A 25999-nucleotide genomic window follows, 5' to 3' on the forward strand; every position below is an offset into this window, starting at 1 on the left:
GGAGAAGTTGTTACCCGTAATCTTGAGCTAAGATCGTTATTTGAGCCGGCTTGTGTACTTTTCATCAATTACAGCGTTATGTTATGAGCGGAAGTGATGCTTCGCGCGATTTATACCTATTAATATTTACATGTATCTGGTTTTCTTCCGTGATACAGCAGAAAGCTTTACAACTAATCGAAGGCTTATGATTGCTCAAGCAGAAGATGTACCTAAGAATGCAAAGGCAGCAACGATGCTCATAATATATCTCCTCCAATCAGAAAAGAGAGCGTACTGAATGAAAATGAAACTTAGTACCTTCTTAAATATTGTTTTAAAAATTAAGGAACATAGGTGTTAATTAGTTTTCGTTATGCGACGTTGTAGTCTCTGTGTTCTTTTCCGATGACATCATACTTCTTGTATCTTCCTTGCTTCTGTCATTCTGGATAGAAGAATTATTTTCCTTCTACTATCATTGTGACTTTACCGATTTTTATGGTATACAAATTGTTGCTTTTTCTTTTCTTACTATTCAGCGAATTGGTCTTAGTTTTGTTTCTCTTAACGTACGGACACCCAAAAGATACCGAACTTTTTGTTTGAACTTCTTTATTTACATTTTAAGCACAAACTTTCAATCCCATGCAAAATACTCTCCACTTGCACTAATATACTTGTCTAATCTTTTATTTAATTTTTCAAAACATTTTTAGATTTATCTTTTGTGACACTTGACAGCGCCCCCGAGGCTTATTTTCTTCACCTCAGCAACGTCAGTAAATCGCTTTCCTTTCATATCTATTTTCATTCTAGGAAACAAAAAAAAAGGTCGCACGAGGCAAGGTCGGGTGAGTATGAGAAATGAGGAACGGGGGTCATACCATTTATTATCAAAAATTGTCGTACAGTCAGGGCTGTGTGAACAGGAGCATTGTCATAATGGAAAAACCAAGTCACCCGATTGTCGCTAATCAGGCTGCGCAATCTCTTCAGAACTTCCAAATAGGAAGCCTGGTTAACTAACACTGCGGAACAAACTCTGAATGGACGACTCCAGTAACACAGGAAAAACAAATCAGTATTGTTTTAATGTTTAATTTCATCTGACAATCTATCTTGGGGCGAGGCGAACTTGAAGTCTTCCACTGGCTTAATTGTTGTTTTGACTCAGGATCGTAAGCATAGCACCAAATTACGTGACCTGTGACAATTTTTGAAAAAAAGGTTGGATCATTTCGCGACTCTTCTTTCAAAGCATAGCACACTTCCACGCGACCGTGCTTTTATTCAGCAGTCAGCAGTCGTGGCACGGATTTGGTAGCCACCCTTTTCATTCCCAAATCTTCTGTCACAATTCGCTGTACTGAACCCCAAGCCACTCCCGACAGCTCCACAATTCCTTCAATGGTCTGTCGTCGATCTGCATTGACGATTGCACGACTCTTTTCAAAATTTTCATGTGTTCAGACCATGGAATGACGACCAGTACGAGGTTTGTCGTCAAACGGCATTTCACCATTTTTGAAATGGGAAAACTACTCAAACACTCGAGTTTTCCCCATAGCAACGTCCTTGTACGCCGTTTTCAACATTTCAAGAGTTTCTGTTTCACTCTTTCCGAGCAGAAAGCACAATTTCATCGCCGCACGCTGTTTACGGAAGTCAGCCATTGCGAAAACGACAATCACACAAAACAGTTGTTACTATAAACTGCGTCGAAACTAGTCCCGACCCACTTCAGCGACGGCACTCGACTTACAGCTTCTGGAACGCTCGCTCTATGCGCTCCCAGAGGCAGAACGCCTTACTACAAAAACTCTGCCCTCCAAAACATCAGTTCGGTTTCTTTTGGCAACCCCTCACATAGTCCACGCTATGGAAGCTTTCCATTCGATTCAACAGCTTTTAAGAGTTCTGCGTACTTTCGGTCAGAAGTGTTATGTCGTATCCGAACCTTAGCACTGGTATCCGGTTCCTTTCGATTTTTATTCCAAATATGAACATTTCTTTCACTTTCATTGTTACTTGTTGGACATACTAGTTGACAAGCTGATGAGACCTCAACACGAACTTGTGTTTCTGGTCGATTTATTATACACTCCTGGAAATTGAAATAAGAACACCGTGAATTCATTGTCCCAGGAAGGGGAAACTTTATTGACACATTCCTGGGGTCAGATACATCACATGATCACACTGACAGAACCACAGGCACATAGACACAGGCAACAGAGCATGCACAATGTCGGCACTAGTACAGTGTATAGCCACCTTTTGCAGCAATGCAGGCTGCTAGTCTCCCATGGAGACGATCGTAGAGATGCTGGATGTAGTCCTGTGGAACGGCTTGCCATGCCATTTTCACCTGGCGCCTCAGTTGGACCAGCGTTCGTGCTGGACGTGCAGACCGCGTGAGACGACGCTTCATCCAGTCCCAAACATGCTCAATGGGGGACAGATCCGGAGATCTTGCTGGCCAGGGTAGTTGACTTACACCTTCTAGAGCACGTTGGGTGGCACGGGATACATGCGGACGTGCATTGTCCTGTTGGAACAGCAAGTTCCCTTGCCGGTCTAGGAAAGGTAGAACGATGGCTTCGATGACGGTTTGGATGTACCGTGCACTATTCAGTGTCCCCTCGACGATCACCAGTGGTGTACGGCCAGTGTAGGAGATCGCTCCCCACACCATGATGCCGGGTGTTGGCCCTGTGTGCCTTGGTCGTATGCAGTCCCGATTGTGGCGCTCACCTGCACGGCGCCAAACACGCATACGACCATCATTGGCACCAAGGCAGAAGCGACTCTCATCGCTGAAGACGACACGTCTCCACTCGTCCCTCCATTCACGCCTGTCGCGACACCACTGGAGGCGGGCTGCACGATGTTGGGGCGTGAGCGGAAGACGGCCTAACGGTGTGCGGGACCGTAGCCCAGCTTCATGGAGACGGTTGCGAATGGTCCTTGCCGATACCCCAGGAGCAACAGTGTCCCTAATTTGCTGGGAAGTGGCGGTGCGGTCCCCTACGGCACTGCGTAGGATCCTACGGTCTTGGCGTGCATCCGTGCGTCGCTGCGGTCCGGTCCCAGGTCGACGGGCACGTGCACCTTCCGCCGACCACTGGCGACAACATCGATGTACTGTGGAGACCTCACGCCCCACGTGTTGAGCAATTCGGCGGTACGTCCACCCGGCCTCCCGCATGCCCACTATACGCCCTCGCTCAAAGTCCGTCAACTGCACATACGGTTCACGTCCACGCTGTCGCGGCATGCTACCAGTGTTAAAGACTGCGATGGAGCTCCGTATGACACGGCAAACTGGCTGACACTGACGGCGGCGGTGCACAAATGCTGCGCAGCTAGCGCCATTCGACGGCCAACACCGCGGTTCCTGGAGTGTCCGCTGTGCCGTGCGTGTGATCATTGCTTGTACAGCCCTCTCGCAGTGTCCGGAGCAAGTATGGTGGGTCTGACACACCGGTGTCAATGTGTTCTTTTTTCCATTTCCAGGAGTGTATTACTCCCTCTTGGATTCCGTAGCTACGGGACATTATTCGTTATCTGTCTCTGTAAGTTTTGGACATTATTTGTTACTTGTCTCCGTAGTTTATTCTCATTAAGTCTCAGGATTTCAAACTCCTTACAGATCAGAAAACTTTCTGATTTTTCTTTCTTCTTCTTTCCATTTCTAAAAATATGATGAGAATTCCTTCCGCGTTATCGTTGCCTTTTATGAAACCAAACTGATCACTCCAGTTCCACTCAACTTTTCTTTAGTTTTTTTATGTATTACTCTACCCGGAGTATACAGTGTCAGATATGAGAAAACACGGCGTGTTTTTTCTTTTTTTTTTTTTTAACCCGATGCCAGATGTATACAAGCACATAATTTGGCACACGTTGTTGCAAAGAAACCTACGCAGCGGACAACCGTACATGTACACTTCTAGACTAAACAATGATTATAATGGAACTGTGGAACTCGTACATGACGTTGATGGTCGTTTCCGAGACGCGCACGTCTCTCAGGATAAAACCTGATGTCGCACTGACGTACACAGACTGCTGATGGCAGTATTATGCCTTGTGCAACATTAGCCGCGGTCTTCCAGTGACCTGTGGTTGTTACAAATGACACGTTTGATTCTTTGTACTACACTTACGTCATAAAGGACCGCGTGCCTAATTTTGTTAATACTTACGCCACCGCACATGACATTTCCGTACAAGGCAACTCATGTTAAGACATGGAATTGCGCTAGAGTCATTTGAGAACCATGATGTTGATGTACTGGTCTCAAAGTTCGAGGGACAGCGATTCTGCATAACGATATGCCACGAATGCCTCTCACAATGGAATTTGTTGCTAGCAGCGAGATTCGAACCAGTGGCGGAAAAATTACCAGTTTCTTACACTATGCACTCAGCTATCAGCTATTCTGTTAACGTAATAGGAATTTTTTGTACTTAATGGCATTCAAAAATCATGTGTTATTAAAAGCTATTTTCTCAAATCTTTATGTGAATTGGATCGTACTGCTTTAAAATAATCATGTCTGTACAATCACTTTCAAATCCTTTAAGTGGTCGTTAGTGAAAAACACTGTTTGAAAGATGCTTAAAATCCACGATTTTTTAGATTTGACAGTGAAACTTTGTATTATGCTTTACATGAAATTGGCACATTTACTGTTAAGTTCCTTGGATTATACATTTTTAACTTTGTTATGGAATTAAAAAATTTTAATTTCAAAAAATAATATATGTACATTTTTCTCAGAACCAATTAGAGATTAATTCAGAATTGTCTCTGTTTGATCTCTTTGCATATAACGAGCTTCTCTCATGAGATTTTTTTAGTATATCGAATAGGAGAATTTTAATAATTTTTTTAGTTATAATTCCTAAGTGTAATACAGAATTCACGCAAAATTCCAAGCACTTTGCCCCGTATCTCAGCTTACACTCAGAATTTCAAAATTTACTTTTGAGAAAACATTTATTCGATTTATAGCAATAAATCTACGAAATTTCATAATTATAGCCCTGATAGACTCCGAGAAAAAGTTATATAAATTTAAAAAAAAACATAATTTTCAGGAGATAATAGTTCGACCTAACGTTTTTTCTTATGTTACCTCATTAAAAGGCCCTAGACCTTTACTCAGGATCCTTTTTCCCCCCCATGCTTGTCTTCTGGATTCTTGTCTTCTGCCTTCTTTCCTTTACCAAGTCTTCAACTGACTTTTCAGTTGCACAGTCGCGCTGTAAATCTATTTTTCCTCAAGATGTCTTGAGTGAAATTTCCTATCTCAAAGCCCATTGTCCCTCATACCTTCATCCTCCCTACGATCGCATAGTTAAATACAAGAAATACATCATAAATTGCAAGCCTGACAACTGTAGCAGGTGAAAATGTGATTTTATGGCACCGTTTCCATATAAGTGAATTTAGCTACTCGTTTGGTTCTGGGTCTTGCCATGAACATACCTTTTTACAAGTTGAGGATCGACCAGAAACCCGTCAAGGGGCTTGGCAGCCTTTTAGATGTGTCCTGTGCAAGATTGCTTGAAAGTAATCCACGGAATCGTTGTCTATCGATCTAGTACTGAAGTGTTGCTTCAAAAAGTAGGCGTGACTGGAAGGTTGTGTCACACATGTAATTATTTTTCAGGTACTTCGGGTGGGATTTCCTCATTGAAAATTTGGGAGGCTATTGTCCATGACTTCTACTAATAAATAAAAAATAAATTAAAAACTGACATTTTGGTAAATTTCGTGAACGTCCCCCCTTAAGCATGATGGAAATCGAGGATCATCAAGCAGTAAGGGGCCTTTGGTTCAAATGGCTCTGAGCACTATGGAACTTAACTTCTGATGCCGTCAGTCCCCTAGAACTTAGAACTACTTAAACCTAACTAACCTAAGGACATCACACACATCCATGCCCGAGGCAGGATTCGAACCTGCGACCGTAGCGGTCGCGCGGTTCCAGACTGTAGCGCCTAGAACCGCTCGGCCACCCCGGCCGGTAAGGGGCCTTTCTCAAAGCTACTTAATCATCTCACAATCCACAACAAATGCATTACATGAGGGGTAGACATCTTCAATTGTATTCAGTCACTCGTGAACTGTTCTCGGGAAATCGGCATAGATGTTGAAAAACGGCAAAACTGACGGTTTCGTCGACTTTAACGTTATCGATATTTCAGAAAAAAATTATATAGAGTGATGTGTAAACCGAATTAATTTGATTTGAAAATAGCAAATTCCTTTATTTTTGGTGAAGAATATCCAGTAGTGATTGCCAATATATGAAGTACTTGTAGGTGTTCTGTTTCTTGAGAATTATATTTGGCTGGGCTGGCAATGTCACAGACAGGCAGCAGATCAAAGCAGTCCAACGGGGACCATTAACATAGCGGTGGGTTGTAAAAGGTGACGCCGATGCTAGCAGGATAGCGTTCGTCGAAGACTGTTGTGTGTAATGGACAGGACGAGAGGGTTGCCGCCAGTTCCAAGGAAGAGGTGGCGGTCTGGTGACTTAGGTTAGTGGAGGTACCCCAAGTGACCTATCTTCCCACAATTTTCTTAGGTTAGTAGAGATAACCTTGGTGTGATGCATTACCCTGTTGGAATTTGAACTTCCCGCCATTTTTCCGGGGGAGGGGGGGGGGGGGAGGAGGAGGGCGTGGCACTTTCCCGCCAAAAGCAGCCATTTGCATAACGGTACTTGCAACATCAGCTGACGTCACTGTCGCCAACTTTGGTAATGGTACTTTGGGGTAGAACATACATAGCCACAATACTGATGTGTATGGGTATGGAAACAATCTCATGAATCCGTGGACTCCGCATGTCAGCAGGGGACTGTTCAAGCTGGTGGAGGTTGTTTAATGGTGTAGGGCGTGTGTACTTAGAGTGATATTGGACCTCTGATACATCTAGATACGACTCTGGCAAGTAACATGTATGTAAGCAACCTGTGTGATCACCTACACCCGTACATGCCCATTGTGCATTCAGACGGACTTGGGCAATACCAACAGGATAATGCGACACCCCAAACGTCCAGAATTGCCACGAAGTGGCTCCACGAACACTCTTCTGAGCTTAAACACTTCTGCTGGCCGCCAGACTGCCCAGACATGAACATTATTGAGCGTATCTGTGATGCCTTGTAACGTGCTATTCAGAAGAGACTTCCATCCTCTCGTACTCTTACGGAATTACGGAAAGCCCTGCGGGATTCTAGGTGTCAGTTCCCTCCAGCACTACTTCAGACATTAGTAGAGTCTATTACACTTCTGCGTGCTCGTGGGGATCCTACACGATATTAGGTAGGTGTACCAGTTTCTTTGGTTTTTTAGTGTATATCAAGCAGATAGGAATCTTAGGAGGATCGTAGGAAACAACATGATGTAACATAATAATGTGCTCCTTGAAGACACCGAAAGGACAGAGCCAAAAAAATTCCTTTCTTTAGCTGTAAGCCTCTGGGCGTGAAGGTTTGGGTATTTCGATGGTCAGCCTGATCTTATGAAGTAGATCTGCAAAATTATTGAGAAGTAAGAGGACGCTCCAGGAAAATTGGTACCGGTCATTGGATGAGTGGCTATGACTGGCTCTCGAAGAAGGGGAGAATGTTATGAGGGAAGATAGAAGGCACTAAGGTGAGACTTAGTCCACTGCTAGTGAGAGAATCACTTCCAAATCAGCTCGAAGAATTCGCTGTGAGGAGTAGTCATTTCACTTTCCACTCTAATTGGAGCATGATGTGAGGTTTGTGTTAGGCAGCTTTCACAGGCCTCATCGGCCACCGTGCCCACCAACAGCAGCACTACTGGGCAACACAACGACGCTGGTAAAAGAAAGGTAGGATCTGCAATCACTTCGGCGTGTACTGGTCGCAATGTACTCAGTAAACGTCAGTGTTAATGAGTAGGTGGAAGATGCCCTTCTGGATTGCATACTTTTACGCACTCATATTTTGGCAATAATTGTCGTCAGATCGCGGAAACGTATCAGTGTGTTAATAATGTAGCAACCTACCTATCGGTTCCTTGTCTTGAAACTCCGCCAACCTGTGTTACATGTAACTGTTTCATGTTCTTATGATAATTTATCAATGAATGGGGTGTTATTGAACACTTTCGTGTTATACTTCAGTGAAAAATACTGCACTCGCTTTGTATGATGATTTGTAATAAACAATAGAACTTATGGTAACTTTGACTTTCATTACATACGTATCTCACCTGGCCACAAAATTAAATTACGTTGTCGCTATTCAAAAATGGTTCAAATGGCTCTAAGCACTATGGGACTTAACATCTGAGGTCATCAGTCCCCTAGACGTAGAACTACTTAAACCTAAGTAACCTAAGGACATCACACCTATCCATACCCGAGGCAGGATTCGAACCTGCGACCACAGCAGCATCGCGGTTCCAGACTGAAGCGCCTAGAACCGCTCGGCCACAGCGGGCGGCTTGTCGTTATTCTACCACCCTTTTAAAGTTTCTATGACCATAATACAGCGTTAATAAAAAAAATCCTTGCGTAACAGATGATAGTTTAGAGTCTTCATTGGGCACCTACATACTAATACGGGTTAGTTACTAAATGCGTAGACGGTGGTGTCGTACAATGTTCGTTCCGGAGCGACGTTTCAACTAATTTCTTACTTGTCATCGCCTGGTGAAGAAGTTAGCGTCAGGCATCAATGCAGTTCGCCGAGAAGGCCTGCATTCGCATTTATTCTGGCCTGTTCCAAGATCTTGTGGAATCCGCGACCTGACACACTGCAACTACTTTGCGAATAAAAGGTTAAATAACGCCTTATTTTGTTGATGGCCATAATGTCTGCGCAGATCACTGTGTCGAGCAAAAGGTGCGGCTATCGGAGCTCTGAAACGAAATAAAGGAATGGAAAGTCAGAGCTTAACACTTAGTCTACATAGAGGCTGTCAGAGACGCAACAACAGTTTGCTTGTGTGACTGTAGGGAATATCATCTCCAGTTGAGGACAACTGTTTGGAGTTCGTTTAAAAATGATTCGGAGGAAGCACAGGAAATTTAAACTGGGCATTAAAATCTGCCGCTGCACTATAGTGCTCCAGTGTTGGACTGCGGCTGCTCACTCGGTACTGGACGACGTTAGTTTACGTCGTGGATCAATATGTTCCCGCGTAGCTGTTGGCTTAGGTAACTGAAGTGTCTTCTATCTGACGATCTGAAATTTATTTATCTGTGCCTTTACTTCATCTGTCAGTATTACGGCCTTCAGGTTCTCTCTTACATCTAACCAGAACCCTTCGCAAGTTAGCATTGCAGTACGCATAGCACATAGGTAAATAATGATAATAAGACAATAATAATATTTCTGCAACAGAAAACCAAACAAAACTGGTTTGAGGAAAAGGCGGTGGACTCGAAAGAAGATATGCTCACAGAAAAATGGCAAAAGAGGATACCAAAGGCAAGAAACAGACGTTCCAAATCAAAATCGAAACCAAACTATCCGTTCAAATCTATAAAGAACAAGGTAAAGCAAAATCAGAAAGAATGAAACAAGAAAGGGCTAAACGAAAGGCACAGTACATTAAAAAGAGGTTTACATAAATTACACTGAAGCGCCAAAGAAAATGGTACAGGCATGCGTATTGAAATATAGAGATATACAAACAGGCAGAATACGGAACTGCTGTTGACAACGCCTATATGAGACAACAAGTGTCTGGCGCAGTTGTTAGATTGGTTACTGCTGCTAGAATGGCAATTATAAAGATTTAAGTGAGTTTGAACGTGGTATTATAGCCGGCGCACGGGCTATGGCACACAGCATCTCAGAGGCAGCGATGAAGTGGGAACCATTCACCATTTCACGAGTGCACCGTGATTATCAGGAATCCGGTAAAACATCGAACCTCCGACATCGTTGCGACCGGAAAATGATCCTGCAAGGACGGGACCAACAACATCTGAACAGAATCGTTCAACGTGACAGAAGCGCAGTCCTCCCACAAACTGTTGCAGATTTCAAAGCTGGTCCAACAACAGTGTCAGCGTGCGAATCATTCAACGAAACATCATCGATATGGGCTTTCGGAGCCAAAGGCCCACTCGTGAACCCTTGATCGCTGCACGACACAAAGCTTTAGCCCCTCAACACTGGTATTGGACTGTTGATGACTGGAAACATGTTGTTTGGTCGGACGGGTCTTGTTTCAGATTGTATCTAACGGATGGATGTGTACGGGTATGGAGACAACCTCATGAATCCATGGATCCTGTATGTCAGCAGGGGACTGTTGAAACTGGTGGGGGCTCTGTAATTGTGGAGGGCGTGTGCAGTTGGAGTGATATGGGACCCCTGATACGTCTAGATACGACTCTGACAGGCGACACGTACGTAAGCAACCTGTCTGATCACCTGTATCCCATTCATGCCCATTGTTCATTACGACGGACTTGGGTAGTTCCAGCAGGACAATGCGCCACCACACACGTCCGGAATCGCTACAGAGTGCCTCCAGGAACACTATTATGAGTTTAAACACTTCTGCTGGCCACCAAACACAGACTTGAACATTATTACACATATCTGGGATGCCATGCAACGTGCTGTTCAGAATAGATCTCCACCTCCTCGTACTCTTATGGATTTATGGACAGCCCTGCCGGATTCATGCTGCCAGTTCCCTCCAGCACTACTTCAGACATTAGTCAAGTCCATGCCAGTTCGCCAGGTCGTGTTGCGGCATTTCTGCCCGCTCGCGGGGGCTCTACACAATATGAGGCAGGTGTTCTAGTTTCTTAGGCTTTTCAGTGTATTCCAAAGTCGAGTGAAACGAAAAAAGGAAAATTAATAGCTGTAATAATGAATATAAGGGATATTAAATGGTGTGACCACAACAAATGAAAACAGCTGCCTTGTTGGAAGACGCGAGTGCCGCCCAGACTGGACGTGTGACGTCATTTGCTTACTTCATATTCTCGCAGCGGGGAAAAGCCTATGCAGGCGACCCGAGGCCCACGATAAAAACAGGCCGCCGTGCGTACTTCCTGAAGGCAGGCCTAAGCTCGCTCGCTCGCTCAGCTCAACAGACAAAATGCATTTCTAAACCTATTAACTCGCAACTGGGCGCGTGTGTACTGACTAGAATTGCATCTTCTACTGGAATCTGGTATTATGAAGTCTTACTGATTACTATTCGTACAACAAAATGTAAGATAAATTCTCAACGTAAGTGGTACAACGGCTTGCTTGTAGCATTTTGCCTCTTCTGCTTAACAGTCCTCATTCCATACAATATGTGGTGCCTTATGCAACTGATAATCATTTTGACATGATTTTAATTTTATTGTACCACAGTAAAGCAGTAAAAAATTATTACTAGGCGTGTGCACTTCCTGTCATTGTAGGACTAATAACAGTCAGAGTCCACAATAATGGTTTCCAGAAGAAGATGTAATTCTCATTTTACGTACACGCCCAGTTACGAGTCAACAGGTGTAGAAACGCAGTTTTTCAGCAGAGTTGAGAGAGCGACCGAGCGAGCTCGGCCTAGCTTAGTGACGTACACGCCGCGGCTTGCTTCCCGTAGGTGTCGATGCGAGTGGGGAAATCGACGTAGCAGGCTGCGCTGCTGGTGCGCGGTGTGCGGCGGGTTGCCGGCTCCGTAGGCTCTTACAGCGGTGACGAGATGAATTTTCCCATTTCGACCCTCGTTTGCATACAGCCCTTAGCATTCGACGACCTTCAGCTCCAATTATCCCCTCGACCGTGCTCATCGAACAGAGTTCGGGCTGCCTGGCGGCGTGGCTGTGCGTGCTCAATGAATGGCGCTCGGACCCGCCATTGGCAACATTCTGGAGGCTCTACAAAGTGCATCTAGTGTTTTATACCAGTCGCAAGGGTCATCTTGATATTTTCACATTCGTTTTTTACCATAGGTTGTTGACATCGCATGTGCACAGGCGGGTAGCAACCGAGCATTGGGATTTCTGTTCTTTGTTCATAATGTTATTCCTACAAGGCATGGTTCAGAAATCCATTTTGGAGTGTACTACTCAAGGAAAGAAATTCTAGACACATCTATTTTCCGACAAGTATTGCTTGTACGTTTGCTCCTTCGGCAAAAACCTCCATGAGACTGTCAAAATAAATCAGTTGAAATGTGCTTATTTCCATGGTACACATCCCTGTTACCAAAAGCTCCGAATTGTTGACAAGTTACAACGGCATCAATTTGAGAAAAGTGCACCAGAACGTGTCAGATTGCGCTGCACTGCAAGAAAGCGACGGGAAGCGTCCTGTACTGGCAGGCCGACTGCCTGGTAGTGACAAGGCGGTGGCCTTCCACAGTGTTAATCACAGTAATCTTCGTACATCCATATTTAAATTGCATGAAGGTGGGACACAGCTGGTATAATTTTTTTGTTAAAAATGAAACTCCTCCAGCTGTGCTTAAGATTTTATATTTATTTGGCTACTAGTTTCGACGTTGCGTCAATGCCATCTTCAGGTACATACACTTTGATGAAATCAATTGTGTGTGGCTCAGTACTAGAAGTCCGCGGTGAGACCAACACATGCTCCACATGGATCCATTTGGAGCACGTGTTGATACCACCGCGGACTTCTAGTACTCAGCCACACACAACTGATTTCATCAGAGTGTACGGGCTTGAAGATAGTGTTGACGCAACGCCGAAACTAGTAGCCAAATAAATATAAAATCTTAAGCTCAGTTGGAGGAGTTTAATTTTTAACAAACAAAAAAAAATCACATTAGTCTGGTGTCGAAACATTTCGGGTACGCCCCTCATGATTTCCGGCTTCCTGAAATGACCCTGTCTCAAACGGTAAATACAGTTGCTAACATTGCATGTTGTGGTCGTTGTTGGCGGGGATAGGTCTCCTGATACAACCTTGCTGCCAGCCGCCCATTGCCATTTGCCTGTCGTAAGTAAACAACATGTTCAAAAATGGCTCTGAGCACTATGGGACTTAACTGTTTAGGTCATCACTCCCCTAGTTCCCCTAGAACTAACTAACCTAAGGACATCACACACATCCATGCCCGAGGAAGGATTCGAACCTGCGACCGTAGCGGTCACGCGGTTCCAGACTGTAGCGCCTAGAACCGCTCGGCCACCACGGCCGGCAAACACCATGTCGGCAAGGTTTCGATTCCAATACGGAACCATTACGTACAACGCTGCATCACATCCACCACAAGGTGAGTCAGCAAGATTCGAACCTGCGACCGTAGCGGTCACGCGGTTCCAGACTGTAGCGCCTAGAACCGCTCGGCCACCCCGGCCGGCAAACACCATGTCGGCAAGGTCTCGATTCCAATACGGAACCATTGCGTACAACGCTGCATCACATCCACCACATGATGAGTCAGCAAGAGAAGTGAACTGGACACAACCACCGCTAGGAGGAAACCATGCATACTGTTACTGTGGCTGCATAGTACAGTGCGTATTAGACCGCTGTCTCTGTAACCAAGTATGATTAAACAAATGGTGTTTAGCACGGAAACCATGGATTTCCGGACATAAGTTCATTAGATCTTGTTCGTTCCGTATCCTCTCATCGATCAATCACTGGAGTTTGTACACTATGGAAAAAAATCACTCTGTACATCGAAACATTTGAAAGAATAAAGACAAATCATAAATCTTCTGATTGATTCGTTGCGGACCGACACGAATATTTCTTCTGTGGCAAACTGTTCGTTTCGGAGTAGCGCTTGCATCATACGTCTTCAGTTATTTTAATTGAGTCAACTGTGGGTCCTTGGTGAAACATAGTAAATTAACTAAACAAACACATGCTCCACATGGATCCATTTGGAGCACGTGTTGAAACCTAGGTAAAGATTACTTTATCCTTTGCAACTGGTCGGCTGCTCTTAGTCTGATTTACGTGGAACCGTTGCTGTAGCGCAGCTATGTTTAAAGTACTAAACAAACACTGTTTTTAGCCTTGTTTCACAATTTCTTGAAGGCAAAGGGTTTCTCTGTGTTTTTCTATGTCTCTCAGATAATAGGTACTTTCTTGTTCAATGCTAAAGACAAATAACCAGCAATCACAAAAAGTGGGGTTTATACAGGGTGTTACAAAAAGGTACGGCCAAACTTTCTGAAAACATTCTTCACACACAAAGAAAGAAAATGTTATGTGGACATGTGTCCGGAAACGCTTACTTTCCATGTTAGAGCTCATTTTATTGCTTCTCTTCAAATCACATTAATCATGGAATGGAAACACACAGCAACAGAACGTACCAGCATGACTTCAAACACTTTGTTACAGGAAATGTTCAAAATGTCCTCCGTTAGGGAGGATACATGCATCCACCCTCCGTCGCATGGAATCCCTGATGCGCTGATGCAGCCCTGGAGAATGGCGTATTGTATCACAGCCGTCCACAATAAGAGCACGAAGAGTCTCTACATTTGGTACCGGGATTACGTAGACAGGAGATTTCAAATGCCCCCATAAGGGTTGAGGTCAGGAGAGCGTGCAGGCCACGGAATTGGTCCGCCTCTACCAATCCATCGGTCACCGAATCTGTTGTTGAGAAGCGTACGAACACTTCGACTGAAATGTGCAGGAGCTCCATCGTGCATGAACCACATGTTGTGTCGTACTTGTAAAGGCACCTGTTCTAGCAGCACAGATAGAGTATCCCGTATGAAATCATGATAACGTGCTGCATTTAGCGTAGGCGGAAGAAACTAAAATGAGCTCTAACATGGAAATTGTTTCCGGACACATGTACACATAACATCTTTTCTTAATTTGTGTGTGAGGAATGTTTCCTGAAAGTTTGGCCGTACCTTTTTGTAACACCCTGTATAAACCCCACTTTTTGTGATTGCTGGTTATTTGTCTTTAGCATTGAACAAGAAAGTACCTATTATCTGAGAGACATAGAAAAACACAGAGAAACCCTTTGCCTTCAAGAAATTGTGAAACAAGGCTAAAAAACAGTGTTTGTTTAGTTAATTTACTATGTTTCACCAAGGACCCACAGTTGACTCAATTAAAGTAACTGAAGACGTATGATGCAAGCGCTACTCCGAAACGAACAGTAGAATCACATGCCGTGAGCGTCAGTGTTGCTACATTGGACAGACGGGAAGGTCAATCTGTACCAGTCTTAAGGAACACCTCAAAAGCTGGAGATTGGGGAACAATAATCACTATAAACAATAGATGTACAATTCCTACACACAGAGGAAACGGGGGCCAAACTCGACCAATTAGAAATTTCAGAAATTAAAAAAACAGATGGGTATATCCCCACACTTATTATTAAACGAGCAAACTCATTTCAATTATTCACCTCTTTTAGATGAGATCACAACACCAGGATAGAAACAAAACTTTGGGCGCTGGTCCATCGTTGTTAAAAATATCTTGGCTGATGCATAGCTTTAGTCCGGTCACTGTAGTGTAATTGGTGAATGTATAATAGTGTGTGTAATTTGTTAAAAAATGGTCATTGATGTAATTGTACATTAAGCTATGGATCGATATCTTAAGAAGTTAAAATTATCTTTGCCTTGTCAGCATGTTTATCTCTGCATTATCATCTTTGGGTATCAGTAATGTATTTGAAAATGGACTTATTACCCGAAACCTACGTTGTTCAATAACATTATAATAAATTGTGAAACAAGGCTAAAAAACAGTGTTTCTTCAGTTATTTTTTGCATGTATTCCAGTGTCTGCCTTCCCGTACAGTTTTTATCCTCAATAGCTCCCTCAAGTGCAATGGATATTATTCCCCGAGGTGTTAACACATGTCCTATCATTATGCCCCTTCTTGTTGTCAGTATTTTCTGTATGTTCCTTTCTTCAGCGATTCTGCGGACAACGTCCTCGATCCTTATCTTATCGGCCGATATAACTGTCAACACCCTTCTACATCACAACATCTCAGCTGCCTCGACTCTCTTATATTCCAGTTTTCCCACAGTCCATGATTCAGCACCATACAACGCTGTGCTCCAAACGCTCATTCGTAGAATTTCTTTCCTGAAATCAAGGTCTACGTTTAGTTCCTACTCCGTTCTCCGACAAACGAGGCAGGCTTCCATCACTCTATATCGCAGATCCCAACACTCTCCCGTTTCGCGGCAACCTCCACCGATGGCGACCAAAGTCGCTGAATATCGATAGATGCAACTGTAACCTACACTTCCACCAATCTCAGTAGATCCTTCAGTTTGCAGTGTTCCAAAACGTGGGTTACAGCACTCATATACACAGTCCTTTGACTACTGCCTATGTTCAATGTGAACGTGCAGTAACCTCTCACACACGCAGGTGGCAGCACTAGCAGTGGAGGATATACGGAGTGTTCAAAAACTCTCCGCAGTGCCGTATGATTGTTAGGCGTGCGTGCCGTATGCTGCAGTGAGTATACCGAAATGAAACTCAGTGAAATACAAGTTATTAATTTCTTGAATATTCATTTTTACTTACAAATTTTTGTGTTAAATGTTGAAAGTGTCCCCCCTGTTGTTGAATAAACAATTCAATTCGTCTAATCATGTTTCCAAACACAAGGTGTAACATTCCTTCTGTAACAGAAGCAGTGAAAGTGGATACTGCAGTTTTCAATTCATCGATGGATTTTGGACGGTTTTTGTAGACAGTTGCTTTCGCTGCACCCCAGAAGAAAAAGTAAGGTGGTGTTAGGTGGTGTAAGGTCAGGCGATCGTGGAGGCCAAAGTCCCTGTGAAACTATGGGATCACCAAAAACAGCAGCAAGCAGTGACATAGAAACACGAGCTGTATGCGCGGTTGCACAACTTGTTGAAAATAACCGTTCAGTATTTCACTTAACACACAAGTTCTCCTATGAGTAGGTACAGAATATCAGTGTGATATCGTTGTGCGTTTATTGTTTCGTTGAAAAATATGGGACCCACAACCCGAGGTCTACAAATTGCAATCCAAACTCCTATTTTCACAGAATGAAGTGGTTCCTCTTGAATACACAATGGATTTGCAGTACTCCACATACGAGAATTTTCCGAGTTCACGTACCCGGATAAATGAAACCATGCCTCATCAGTGAAAAACGTATCATTAAGAATATCCCTTCCATTTTGTTGAAAGAAATTTTTGAACCATTGACAATAATGCAGTCTCTTGCCGTGATCAGCATTTTTCAGTTCTTGCACGACCGTCACTTTGTATGGGAAAAGTTCTAACTTTTCCCTTAGAGCTGTGTGGGCCGTTTCGACACTAACATCAATTTCCTGGGCGAATTTTCTTACTGACTTGTTCGGACTCAAGGACATTTTATCGGGAATATCGAGTAATTTATCCTCAGACAAAACGCTAGGACGACCACTTCTCGGTGCATCTGTCACTGAACCCGTACTTCGAAATTTGTTACTCAAATCTCGCACGGTATCACAATATTGGAGTGTTGTCTCCGGGAAAACTGAATTAAATGTTTGACGAACTGAAACTGTGTATTTACCGCCAGCTTTGAACACTTGTTCGACTAAAAACACACGTTCTTCAATGGTTAGCATTTTAACAGTGACAAAAACGAAAGAAACGAACAAAGGAACTAAACTTAAACGTTCACGTCAACACGTAACGACACACACCAACGATACTACTGACTCAGGCTGAGATAAACGAAGCAGTAGAATGTTGGGAGAGTCCACTTGAAGGAAAGTAACTCAAGCAGGCGAACAACCCATACGGCACGCGCGGCTAAGAACCATACGGCACTGCGAAAAGACTTTTTGAACACCCCGTATAAAGTGTGTCGGGGATATGCGGAAAACAGTGTAGTCGTTATTGTAATGCGGAAACGGAGCGATTTATTTGAAGTCCGAAAGGGCATGATCACTGGCTTTCGGGCCAAAGGTGGAAGCATTTTTGAATCGGCTAAGTCTGTAAACTGTTCGCGTGTCGCCTTGGTCAAAATATGCCACGCATGGGGAAATGGCGCTATCAAACACCGGCGCAGATGCAACTGTGGCGAACCATGGACCATGAATGACAGGGGTGGACGAAAGCTACGGAGATGCGCATCTGTTAAGGAACTGACCGCCTAGATGGACCAAGGGACTAGAACAGTGTTTCCTCAACGACCGTTCAGCGAACGTTGCTGCGTGTGGGCCTCCACAGCAGGGGCCTGGTTCATACACCTACACTGACTGCTGCTCATCGGCGAAAATAGCTAGAATTTTCACGCCAGTGCCGCAATTAGACTTCCATTGATTGGCGATAGGTGGCCTTTTCGGATAAATCCATCTGTCAGACGGCCATCGACGTGTACAGCGTGAAACGTACAGCATGAAAGCAAATGCCCGCCCAGTTAGCCGAGCTGTCCAACTCACGGCTTTCTGGGGTGGGAAGGAGTGCCTGGTCCAAGGCACGAATCCGCCCGGTGGACTTCTGTCGAGGTCCGGTGAGCCGGCCAGTCTGTGGATGGTCTTTAGGCGGTTTTCGATCTACCTCGGCGAATGCAGGCTGGTTCCCCTTATTCTGCCTGAGCTACACTATGTCGGCGATTGCTGCGCTAACAAGTTCTCCACGTACGCGTACACCACCATTACTCTACCACCCAAACATAGGCGTTACACTAGTCTGGTGCGAGACATTCCCTGGGGAGGGGGAGGGGGTCCACTGGGGGGCCGAACCGCACAAATAACCCTGGGTTCGGTGTGGGGCGGCGGAGGGGTAAGGTGGACTGCGGTAGTCGTCGTGGGGTTGTGAACCACTGCGGCTGCGGCGGGGACGGAGCCTCCTCGTCGTTTCTAGGTCTCCGGTTCACATAAAATACAATATAATGAAAGCAAATGCCATGCAACAATTTTCGGACGGGTCCAGGCCGTACAAGAGAGCATTATGGTCTCATAAATGTTTTCGTGGCATTCTGGAGGTAAAAAACGGATCAACACAAGTATGCAACTATTCTCTGGGTCCATGTCCACCCCTATATGCAGCTAGTTTTTCCTCAGTACGGTGGCATCTACCAGCAGGACTATGCAACGTGTGCGTACGTGCGTGGTTCGGAGAGCACAAGCATGAGTTTTGTTAGTCCCTTAGCCACGAGACTCAGCAGATATAAAGGCAAGCGGAGAAGCTGTAGGAAGATTCCGACCGGGCTGTACGGGCCACAAATCCTCAACGGAGAAACGTAGCGCTGCTGGCCATGGTTCTGGAGGCTCTGTTGGCACCTTTGAGAACCTCATTGACTCTCTTCCTGCACTTCCCGCAGCGGTCCGCGCTTCAGGCTTTTGACAGCTGATCACATTAATGTGACTGGGCAGTGTATCTTCCGCATAAGAAACACCCACTAATAAGAACAAATAGTTTGTTTCTTACATTTTGGTTAATTTCTGTAAGGCGTAAGAACTGAATTCCCCTTTCGTTTTCTTGCCTCTCGTGTCCACCACGCGGGCGAAGTACATCCTGCATAAATCGAAATTGGTGCGGAGCCGGGCGTCGTACGAACGTGTGGTGTTTGGACATTATTATTTCATTGTTAACAAAGTTAATTGAGATGATGGATTTGCATTTAGTACAAGGGGACTTTAGAAACTAAGTCATTCATTATGAAGGCAGTCCAAGTATCTTTTATTGAATGCTGTTCTACACAGGTACATGACACGACTTTTCAACATAGCCAGCAAGTATCTGTAAACAACGGTAGGAAATTTCGGCAAATCGTTCAGTCCCTAGACGACAGAAACCCGCTCCTTGGTCAAGGAGCCATCCGAGAAACGCTGTGTGAACGTCCTCATCTCTATACCCAGATGTTATTCTTCGATTGCCAGGATATTGTCCTCGGTGTTCGATGCCGATGGCCTTGTTCAGCTTGCGTTGGCCAGGATCATCAATTTCTGTGTGGTCTTATTCAAACTGTTGGCACCATTGGACTACAGCTGGACATGGAATTGCATTTCGTCCGTATATCACGAGACTTTCACGGTGAATCCGTCTGCAGTTCAGACGTTTCGCCCATAAGAATCGTTCTTCCCGCCTACTTCAACTTATGAGTACGTTTCCAGCTGCCATACTATTTCAGACCCATGCATTCATGCATCTATGTATGTACCACAGCAGAACTGTCTCTGCAGGTGTCCTACCTTAGTGAGACATGTCTGGCTTTTTACGATCGTATCCGGTCAAAGAATCGTTCTAAGCCAGTGACATAAGCCCGAGGTACAAGCATAACGAGGAATAAGGAGATATACCACAAGGATGTATAGATGCACCAACCAATGTTATTCTTGACTAATTAGTCGCCAAAGTTATTGAATATACTTTAGTTTCCCGTCCCAGAAGAACTGATAACTGTTTGTTTTGTTTAATGAAGAATTTTACTTTATTTTGGCGTAGATTATCTTTGGAAAAAGTCTGAGCGATTAAGAAAACTGACCTCTTAAATGCTACCGTAGCTGCCTAATTATGGGGCTGTTGACGGATTTCTTTTTAGTTAAATATGTTTAACGTTGATCTCTCAAAAACTGATTGTAATTCATTATTAATAAACGATTGAAAATATTCAAGTTACTCTACTTCTGTTTAAGTGGATAGTTTGGCTTTTGGGAAAAAATGTCCGGCCAAATATAATGGCGAGTCCGGCTTTTCTATTGTTGAACCTGGAAACCCTCTCTCCGCGATATCTGGAACAGGTATTCTCTTCTAATAATAGTCCACACTTCTTGCGCAATGGTCTTAGCATGCGAGGACACGCTAACTTCTTTTTGATTGAATTTTCTCATTATGAGAGTATTGAAGGACGATCTGTTTTAATTATTAAAAACCATTCAAAAGCAAAGGTCGGAAAAAATATTTTTAATTCGAAACAACAGTCTTAGCTGTCATCATCAGGTCTTTAACTTTTTTGTAGTGAAACATGTTCATTTTACGCTGAACCTCATGCACAAGATGTCAAATGGCTAAAACTTACCACATTATAAAAGTTTGTCATCGATAATATATTTAAAAACAGACATCACCTTGGTGATTAAAATTCTTCTGGGTATTATGCCGCGTCATTGCTAAAAACTAACAACAATAATAAACTGAAACCGACGTTTCGGCCGAATTGCAACGGCCTTCCTCAGGGCACGACTGGTTTTGCATGGGGATAAGTGCTACTATTTATTACAGACTATCGATATCTGACGTCACTCTTGTAAAACCTTTAATTGGCCCTGTAATGTGATTGGCTAGTCATGACGTAAGGGAAGATGGAAAGAAAGATGCTATACGTGGATGTCCATGTCATCAACGATTGGTAGCTGTCCGCCAATCAGCGTTCGGCTTCTGGTCGGCAAGTTTTCTTCCTGGTGTGCACGGAAGTGGACTGACAGTTGCTCTACAGCTGTTTGTGCAGATACGCCCGTGTCCCGTGTAGCTTCTGCCCCGCGACCGCTCGCGGCCCCTTGGACTGGGATGGCCGGCAGCCAGGACGCCGGGAGTTTGTAGCCATCTTCTCTGTTGATGTTGGCAGGCTGTTTAATAATTTCGATCGCCTCCCGTATTTTGCGTTCTCGCATCCACGATTCTTTCGCGAGTACTCGGGCCTCCTGGAACCTGATAGGTTGTCCACAGTCACGGTGGTGTTCCGCTAACGCCGATTTGTTATGTTGTTGTAATCGGGATTGGGAAACTTCCTCCAGCACTTAAATAGCCTGCACAAAATATAAAGTTTACACATGAGACCGAAAACAATGGTTATTTGCCATTTCTGGATGTGGAAGTATACAGAGCTGCCGAAGGTAAACTGGGACACAAAGTGTACCGGAAACCAACGCACAGTTATCGGTACCTGCACGCGGAGAGCCACCACCACCCAGCTCAAAAGTATTGTCGTGCATACGTTAACTGCCCAAGCCTACTGGATAAGCGATGAAAATAACATCAAAGAAGAATTAAAGGAGCTACAACGCGCGTTTCGTGCCAACGGCTATGATGACAAAATCATAAGCAAGATAGCTAAAGCCAAAGGGAGCAGAGCACGAGAAGAAGGCAAAGAAGAGAAACTTCCACTGGTACACTTATCATATGTAAAAGGCGGCAGTGAACGGCTAGGCAACCTCCTCCGTCGACGAGGTTTCAAACCGATTTTTCGTAGCAAACACAGAATCCACGAAATGATAGGTTCCACCAAGGATGTAGTCAACATTCTTAACACTGCAGGTGTTTGCGAACTACGATGTGAGTGCGGAGCTGCCTACATAGGAGAAACAGGGAGACCTGTCAGCTTACGAGTAGCAGATTCAAATTGGTTCAAATGGCTCTGAGCACTATGCGACTTTACTTCTTAGGTCATCAGTCGCCTAGAACTTAGAACTAATTAAACCTAACTAACCTAAGGACATCACACACATCCATGCCCGAGGCAGGATTCGAACCTGCGACCGGAGCGGTCGCTTGGCTCCAGACTGTAGCGCCTAGAACCGCACGGCCACTTCGGCCGGCCCGAGTAGCAGAATACGAACGCTATGTCCGATTACAACATAACAAATCGGCGTTAGCGGAACACCACCGTGACTGTGGACAACCTATCAGGTTCCAGGAGGCCCGAGTACTCGCGAAAGAATCGTGGATGCGAGAACGCAAAATACGGGAGGCGATCGAAATTATTAAACAGCCTGCCAACATCAACAGAGAAAATGGCTACAAACTCCCGGCGTCCTGGCTGCCGGCCATCCCAGTCCAACGGGCAGCGAGCGGTCGCGGGGCAGAAGCTACACGGGACACGGGCGTATCTGCACAAACAGCTGTAGAGCAACTGTCAGTCCACTTCCGCGCACACCAGGAGGAAAACTTGCCGACCAGAAGCCGAACGCTGATTGGCGGACAGCTACCAATCGTTGATGACAACATCCACGTATAGCATCTTTCTTTCCATCTTCCCTTACGTCATGACTAGCCAATCACATTACAGGGCCAATTAAAGGTTTTACAAGAGTGACGTCAGATATCGATAGTCTGTAATAAATAGTAGCACTTATCCCCATGCAAAACCAGTCGTGCCCTGAGGAAGGCCGTTGCAATTCGGCCGAAATGTCGGTTTTAGTTAATTATTGTTCTTAGTTTTTAGCAATGACGCGGCATAATACCCAGAAGAATTTTAATCACTATGACACCGGCGGCGGAAGCCTACGTTCTTATATCAACATCTCCCTGTCCAAAAGGCCATGCCCATATACTTACTGTCCACAGATGCTTGTTACATGATCTGCGAGCAATATGTATGTGGGCATGGCCTTTTGGACAAGCTGCTGTGTGTTTTTAAATACGAGGGTTGTCCAGAAAGTAAGTTCCGATGTATCGCGAAATGGAAACCACTGGGAAAATCCGGTAAAGTTTCGTACAGATGTGTTGGGCAGTGTCTCTAGTATGTCTGTCGATCGTGTCGCATCGCTCTTTTCAGTTTTGAGTGAAAAGTGAGCACTTGAAGATGCATAGGGAAAAGCGTCTCCCGCCATGTATGAGGGCCTGGTAGAGATTTCGCCTGTGTCATGCAGCCCACATAACACAATTGTCGAGCAGTTCCTTCTTTGTGCCAATTCTCGGCCGCACGCTGCAGGGGCAATGAAGACGCTCCTGCAGCGTTTCCACAATACAGTTAGTAATTGTCTCCCCCAGAGTCTCATCTCTGCTCACAAGAACCGCTGGCTATGAAGACAAAATTTTTCCACAGACAACGAGCTGCAGACCAGTGCAGATAACTGGCATAAAGCACAGGCGGCTGCTTTCTATGACGAGGATATTGGAAAGTTGATACAACACTACGACAACAGTCGAAGTTGGGGAGGCGACTATGTAGAGAAGTAGGTGGAAAGTGTATCTAACTGATGCAAATAAAACGTTTCTGGTTTTCACTATGGTTTCATTTCGCAACCGATCGGAACATCTTTCTGGACAACCCTCGTATTTTATCGATGAAAAAAGTTTATAACGTGCTGAGTTTTATCCACTTGATAACTTATACTTGAGGTTTAGTGTAAAATTAATATGTCTTACTACAAAACCAATGTTTAAGACCTGAAGATGTCAGCTAAGACTGTTGAAACCGGTTGTCATGAATAAAAAATATTTTGTGCGATCTTGGCTTTTGAATGGTTCCTTTTTGAAGTCCACGCGTATCTGTAATTTCAGAAAAATTGGATCTGTTTGCTCACTGTTACAACATTTTTAACAATATATTTTTTGTTATTACACGCAAAGACGTCAGCAGGGATAGAGCAATAATATTTACAGTAGTTTAATAATAACCTCAAAAAATGATTGGACGAAAAGTAATGATCGATGTCGTTCTCTATATAGATGCGCCACATCCGAATCTGGACTAAGAATTAAACTAATTTGGAAATTCAGATCTGTTAAGAGAATAGACGGATAATGACTTACTACTACTACTAACGTTATGTCTTTGGTTGATACAGTCTTTGTGAGAAAAAAGTCGCTGTGCAAAAAGCAACTGCAATAATTTTAATACGAACTTTTGCTATTCTAATTGATGCCAGAAGGAATGTAACAATTGACAGTTTTTAATGAATTAAGCGAGGATGTATTGCGGATTACTTCGCTAAAGCTCCGTTCAATATCATAATCGCCGAATAAGGTTACAACAAAGGTACGTATCGATGGTTGAACGACTCCAGGAATAATGCAGCTTCGACGGACTTTTGAAATTAATGCGTTGCAGCAAAATGTAGCCAAAGAAGGAGGGCGTCGCACAGTAAGGTGTTACCAACAACGACACATAGTCCTAAAACTTTCACAGGCCTCAAATGCTGCGGGTCCCGCATTTCGCGGAGCTTATATCGCCTGTGCGCAGGCAACCCGCGCGGCAGGCAGGCTGCTCCCACCCCACACTCGTGAGCGCGGAGTTGAATGGACCGGCAGAGGCAGCGCCCCCACTGACTGCGCCGCGCCGCGTTGGGCTCGCCAGAGATCGATTATCGCGGCGTGTCGCGGCGTGCCGCCCACGCAGCCAGCCGGCAGTGCGCGGCACGGCGGCAGCCTAGCCGTCCCGTCCCGTGCCTTGCCTTCCACCGGCCGCTGCGCGTCTCGCGCCCTCCTCCGCCAGGTGAGTTCTTTCTCCGACTGACACGTCCTCCGCTGCTGCTACGAGCGTAAACTCAGCTCATAGGCACGGCTGCCACCTACAGCCTCCTGTCTCGCTGACTGAACTGTCACGCCTCGCGCAGTTCACAACTGCACCCAAGCGAGCTTCATCAACGTGGTACTGATTATGCGGACTTAAGGCTGCTGTCAAGGCCAAGCGAGAACTTCCCGTGGCACGCCGCCTCCCGCGTAGAGAGCCATCTGTGGGCTAGCTCCAGGTATCATGACGTGCAGCGCAACCGCGTCGCGCAGTTACGGTCGGTTATTACGACCGGCGCATGCGCAGTATCTTTATGTGAATGATAAGCGGTCTGTTTGACACGCAAGCATACAATGTGTTTCAAAACAGGATCGTACCGAGGAGGTGGCGAGTTAGGCCCGCACCAAGGGCACAGGCATAGAGAGGGCGCAAAAACTGACAAAAAATTAAAAAAACGAGAAAGAAAGACAATTTAAGAACCAGCCAGGACAACTGCGTGAGTTCTTCTGCCACTATTCTGCCTATGAGAAGGATTTCCCTGGCCCGCGAGAATAACAGCACCGTATTGTCACAGTCATTTCTACAGTGCCATTTTATCCAAGCAGCACCATGGGGGGGGGGGGGTGAATCTACTTTCACCTGAAGCTTACGGGAAGTGACGTCAAGCAAATTGCTCGACTTCTATGGCGTTTCGTGTTCGCATCGAGTTTTACGGAAAGGGGGGGGGGGGGGGAGGGGAAGGTTTCGGGGTTTCAACTGAAACTTACACGGAACGCGGTAGTGATGAGCTGAGACCTCTGCTCTAACGAAACGCTAAGTGATCGCGTTGATACCACCCGAGCACCTAGAAGTCGTTTTTGTAATAGCATTTATATTT

General features: G+C 44.9%; 1 protein-coding gene across 1 annotated transcript in view; it reads left to right on the forward strand.

The window, feature by feature from the left end:
* The window catches only part of LOC126416200 (uncharacterized), a 117394-nt gene that overhangs the window by 24743 nt on the left and 66652 nt on the right, over positions 1–25999 (forward strand). Inside the window, exon 2 of the mRNA XM_050083827.1 lies at positions 24853–25104. Coding sequence (XP_049939784.1) covers positions 24853–25104 — 252 coding nt within the window. The remainder of the gene's footprint in view (positions 1–24852; positions 25105–25999) is intronic.

This window comes from Schistocerca serialis, chromosome 1 (genome assembly GCF_023864345.2).
Source record: "Schistocerca serialis cubense isolate TAMUIC-IGC-003099 chromosome 1, iqSchSeri2.2, whole genome shotgun sequence".
In the NCBI taxonomy this organism is placed as follows: Eukaryota; Metazoa; Arthropoda; class Insecta; order Orthoptera; family Acrididae; genus Schistocerca; species Schistocerca serialis.